Here is a 5737-nt window from a genome sequence, read left to right on the forward strand (position 1 = left end):
AATGAGAGACCTTCATTTACTGGATGTGGAAAGGAGATTTCCATCCTAAAGTTAGTTCACTGGTTATTATTGTAAAGTATGTTTGTGAAAAAAAATAATAATAATTTTATCGTTCAACTAAGAGCAGCAATTGCAGCATCCTGTGAATAACTCATAATTGCTTATATTTAATGCTTAAATATGTTATTATTATTATTTTGGATCCAATTGAAAATATATGCAAGGATGTATTTCATCTCTCATTTTATATCTTTTTTTTTTTTTTAACTTCTCCCATGATTTAAAGTTAAGACTTAGGAATATCAAAGTTCTAAAACTTTAGCTAGCTCGCACCTGTCATAATTCCTTTCTAAATATCCATATTTAATTAACTGTGTTCCAATACTAAAGCTGATATAGCAATATGAGGAAAATTATTATGCATCTTATAATAATACACACATCCTCACCTCCAATTTCTAATAACTAAAATTGTTTCCATAGTCTTTGGGTTTGTAACTCATTGAGCCAAAATCAAATTACTCATGCTTCAGCTTTTCCATTAATCTAAATTAAACATTATGCATTACATATGCCCGATTGGTGGTAGTTGGGGAAAGACAATTAGCAACGGAGCAAAAGATGGAAGAAACGGCTCTACGTGCATAAAATAATCAAAGGAAACTAGCTTGGAAAACTCTTTGATTACACGTAGGAAGCCCTGTAAGTCTACCTCACAAAGAAAACTATGTTACGTACAAATACAATGGTCGGTAAGTGGTAAGGGATATCATATAATGTGAGTCTTAAAGATCGAGTATATGTATTAATTCAGATCATGGAACAGGATAAGACTTGTTCTTGCACATGCACTTGTAAGCAATGGGACATGTCTCGGCCTCTGCCAGCGAAGCACAGACGAAGCTCACCATAACCAGTCGGCATGGCGAGCACGACCCGCAAGCATGCGAGCAATCGGGTAGCCTTGACCCTGCGACTTGGAGCGTGTCAGGCTTCCTCTGCTGCCCTAATGGCCTTCTTTCCCAGTTAGCCTGATCGGTGTTCACCACCGTGCCATGTCTTGCTGATGAATGGTGATGACGGTGACCTGCAAATCAAATTATAAGATTTTAATTAATTATCAAGGCCAAATCATATTTGACAAAAAAATAACAAGTTTCTTATGTCCTTTCTGTACTATTATAAAATTTTGTGAGGAATCAAAAAATAATGCACATTTGCAACTTAAAAATACATTTGGAGAATAAAATTTTGGGCAAAGTTGCGTGAACTTGGAGACTTGAACAATGATGAATAGTTAACTAAAATGACGTCAAATTGGGTTCTTTTAGAGAGAGGCAGAGACAGAGATACATACGGGAGTGTAGCCGGCGGATTTGTCTGCCAGAAGTAAGGGTGGGAATGAAGAGCATACAGAGCAGAAATACCGCAATCCAGACAGAAGAACCCTTCATGGCTTTGAATTGTTTCTGCCCTCTGTCTCTTTTGTCTCTCCGCTGTAATTAAGCTGATAGCTTCTTGAGTTCTCTCTCTACAAAACTGTGGGGAAAGGGTGAAAGAGATGGGAGAGGGAGAGGGAGATTTAAAGGATGGACGAGGGAAGGAGTGTATTGATGCAGTTCACAGGCAAGGCCACGGGCCATTGGGGGCGTTGCAGTAGGAAATGTCACATGAAAGACGGGGCCAAAAAAAAGAAAGATTGATCATCGCATTGTGTGGTTCCATGCAACACGGGTGAAAACGGAAGGGTAACTGAATTAGAGTGCTGCTTTTACGTGAATATCTGACGGGGACTTAGCGGAATATGCAATACTGTTATAAATGCAAAGTGGGTGTGTGAGCATAGGCCCCCTCCTTTTCTCAAATTTGAAAAGCTTAAGCTAATGTGTCGTCGGAGGGTAATAAATTACCCACCGGGGAACAGTTGTGACTGCCATTAATGCATGCTTTCTCTGCAATATCCCTCTCCGCGCTATACTACCAAGATTGAATTTTATCCTCGCTACATAATAATTACCCAGGCTTTGGTCAGACCGGACTACTTCTCCAAGTTGATGAAACTTAAAAATCTAACCACAATTTAATCCGCTGGAGTGCGGACGAGATGTTAGGAACAGCTCAAATTTTTTTTTTTAACAATTCGAATTTTTCTTTCCCTTCCGTTTTGTTTTGTTTTGCTTTTTTATTTCTTTCTTGCTTGGTACTCCATTTTTATAATATTCTTTCCGTTTAATTCTTTAGAACTTAATTTGAGATCATGGCGCCATACCACACTCCCGGGGCTTATAAATGGGATATCAATGTGGTCTTTCATGAGAGTTGAAATTTACAACAATAACAACGACAAGTTTTAAGTCTCATGGATTCGACTACATAAATCCTTTTCAACTAATTCACCCAATCTAGAATATTTTTCTCTATTAGATTAAAGGTTATTAAATCCTTCTTAACTATCTCATTTTAGGTAATTGTAGGTCTACCCCTATCCCTTTTCATGTTAGAAATCATAACTAGCTCTCTCCTCTTCACAGGTACTTTACTAGGCCTACGTTTTAGATGTCCAAACCATCTAAGTGACCCCCCTCCTATCTTGTTTTCAATTGGTGTTATGTCTAAATTTTTGCTTCTATGTTTATTTCTTACTTTATTTTTTAATGTTAATTAAAATACTCATCCACCTTAACATATGCATCTTGGCAACTTTTATTATTTGTATATGTTGTTTTTTAATTGTCCAAAATTCTAAACAATAAAGCATAGTTGGCTTTATAGTTATTTTATAATACTTTTCTTTTAATTTTAAGGATATTCTACAATCACACAACGCACCTGAAGCACTCCTCCATTTTACCTGGTATGTCTTAATTCAATGTATTACATCTTTTTCAATTTTCCCTTCATCTTGCATAATAGATCCAAGATATCTAAATCTATATATGTTATTAATCTCTCTATTATCCAGTTTAATCTTCTTTTTACTGCTACTCCTTGCATTACTAAAATTATATTTCATATATTTAGTCTTATTCATACTTATCCTAAACCCTTTAGACTCTAGTGTGTTTCTCTAAAGTTCTACCTTAGATTCCACTTCACTTATACTATCATCAATTAACACGATATCATCTGCAAACAATGTACACCAAGGGATCTCATCTTGCATATTCCTAGTAATTTAATCAATTACTAAAATAAAAAGATAAGGACTCAAAATAGATCCTTGATGAACAAATATGGAGATTGAGAACTCTCTAGACTCTCCTCCTATAGTTTGGATGCTAGTCACTACTTGTTGGGGATGTGGTTCATATTTTGAGTGGAACGCATGCTGTAACAACCCAAAAAATTTAATTAATAAAAATAATAAAAGGAAAGGAAAGGAAAGAGAGAAGGGAAGAAAATGGAATTTTTAAAAGGAGTACCAGCGAGGCTTTGTCGACGAACCTGCTGGTCTCGTCGACGAACGTTCTTCCTTGGCTTGTTGACAAGGGCACATATCTCGTCGATGAGAATTTACCGAGAGGGTTTGAGATATTCTAAAACTCATCGACGAACTCAAAATCTCGTCGACGAATTCACGTGTCTCGTTGACGAGTCCCTGCCTATAAATAGAGTTAATTTCATTTTTCAACGAGGAATTTTTGGGTTTTTCATTTTCTCTCACTAAAAAACCGGCCCTTCTGCCTTCTCTCTTCAAATCCGTCCTGGAGTCAACCCGGTTTGACGATCCAGAACCACGACGAAGTTTGTAGGAGTGTTCTCTGCATAGCTACCAGAGCAGATCGTTGATTTGGAGTTTTGGGACACCATCCCAAAATCAAGGTAAGTGAGATATTTTGGAATTTTCTTGTTAAATGTAAATATATGGAGCCTAAGAAGTATTAAATAAGTATTTTTCTGAGATTTGAGTGAGTAGGGAATTTTGGATTACAAGGTCTCGTTTTCCATTCGGTTTAGGTAGGAACTTGAGGAGCAGCTAAAGGGAAATACGTTATAATAGTTTTTATTAATCATGAACAGCTTAAATTAGAGTAAAAATTCTATAAATGTAGGTATAATTTTCTAAGAGTGCAGGTATTGAGAAATTCTGTTTTTGATTATATTATATTGGGAAAAACCGTGTGGCATGAAAACAACTTTGATAATTAAATGGTTGTGGATACTGCTTAATTTCATCTGTTGCTCACTTGTGGTTACTGTTTGGATTGCGAATTCTATTTGGTAATGATGTTGTTTAGATAAATTAATACTGTGAATGGGAATGTAATTATGCGTTTACCTGAACTAGATGTGTATTGTTTTATGGTTCATATAAATTGTGATATAGCAATGGCAGTGGTATGAGGAGGTCGTCATATCATACCTCATATAACCATCATATAACGTTGGTAGTGATATGAGGAGGTCGTTATATGAGCGTTTATATTAGGAGGTAAAACATTGGTAGTGATGTGAAGAGTTTGTTTTACCTAGTTACCATGAACATGAGGTATGTGTTGTAACTTGTGTGATGTTAGTTATGTGTGGACCAGTCATGTGTGAACATTGTATTTTGTGTGGATTTGAACCCTATGTGGGTGTGAATGAAGATTATGTGAATAATCATGTGTGGATGTGGGTCCTGTGTGGACTGTATCATTAGTATGGATATGGACCCTTTGTGGGTGTGCATGAACTGTGTATGTATCCTGTGTGGATTTGTTGTGGTATACGTATATATGTGGATATTTGAAATATGATGACATTGGATGCATGTAACTTTAATTACATAAGTATTTATGGTAAAGTAGAATACTCTACCCGAGAGCTTGTTGGGAAAGACGAGTGCCCTGGTAATTTTTTGTAGTACCAGAGTAAAGGGAAGCTACTTGTATGGGCGAGTAATCTTCCCTATTCTCGAAAACTTTACCTAGATAGATATCGTGAGGGCTTTCTGAGTAAGGTGAGTGTCCTAACATTAGTGTTAGAGTAGAGAGAAGCTACTTGTATGAGGGGGTAATCTTCGCCATTCTCGGGAAATTATGAGTAAAAATAATTGTGAATGTGTGTATGTTACTAGATGATAGGAATGTAATTGATGATGTGGATTTTTTGGTGCTAAGGATATTGAATAACTAATGATTATTTTTATTTATATATTAAACTCTCTGTGACACATTGTTTATAGCTTTTTCTTCCTTACTGAGAGGTGTCTCATCCCTACAATATATTAATCTTTTCAGGTCCTTCAAGTGATCGAGCTTAGAAAGCTCTAGGGCGGGGTTAGATTTTGTGGGTGGATAAAAGAGTGGATATGTGTGCAGTTTTATGTTTAATGTTATGTCCTAGTTATGTAATATGGTGAATATGGTTGTACCTTTTTATGGGTTTGATATATATGTTTGTAGAACTCATGTATTTTATTTGAGGTTGTTTAATTAGTTCTTATGCGTAAATGGTATTAAAGATGCATGGTTGGTCTCATAACACTTTGGGCCCCACGTGGCGGGTTTGGGGTGTTACAGTTGGTATCAGAGCATAATGGTCTTGCATACTTTAGGAGGATAAATACCAGAGTATAGGTTTAAGTTAAATAAGGGTAGGAATGGGTAGATTAGGGTATTGATAGGAATTTGAGTTATGTTTCGTAGTCAGAAGGCAGAAATCCCTTGGAGGACATCTTTGATTTTCTGAATCAGTCAACGGTTTCAGAAAACCACGGTAAATCCATCGATGGTGATGTTTCCAAGCAAAGAGA

The 5737-nt window shown here is 36.3% G+C and overlaps 1 protein-coding gene across 1 annotated transcript; it reads right to left on the reverse strand.

Annotated features, from left to right (window-relative positions):
• Positions 1-515: 515 nt before the first annotated feature.
• On the reverse strand, positions 516-1553 carry LOC131149095 (protein EPIDERMAL PATTERNING FACTOR 1). The gene is made up of 2 exons (XM_058099181.1): positions 1358-1553; positions 516-1087 (listed from the first exon to the last, which is right to left on the reverse strand). Exons 1-2 carry the CDS (start codon positions 1452-1454, stop codon positions 816-818), a joined length of 369 nt encoding a protein of 122 aa, XP_057955164.1. The 5' UTR covers positions 1455-1553; the 3' UTR covers positions 516-815.
• Positions 1554-5737: the final 4184 nt, after the last annotated feature.

This window comes from Malania oleifera, chromosome 2 (assembly GCF_029873635.1).
Source record: "Malania oleifera isolate guangnan ecotype guangnan chromosome 2, ASM2987363v1, whole genome shotgun sequence".
NCBI classification, from domain to species: Eukaryota; Viridiplantae; Streptophyta; class Magnoliopsida; order Santalales; family Ximeniaceae; genus Malania; species Malania oleifera.

Excerpts from the sequence above, each read along its gene's own strand:
- LOC131149095 (XM_058099181.1), bottom strand. The coding sequence starts at position 1,454 with ATGAAGGGTTCTTCTGTCTGGATTGCGGTATTTCTGCTCTGTATGCTC. Across the intron at positions 1,088-1,357 it reads AATCCGCCGGCTACACTCCC|GTCACCGTCATCACCATTCA; the intron begins GTATGTATCTCT and ends TTTGATTTGCAG.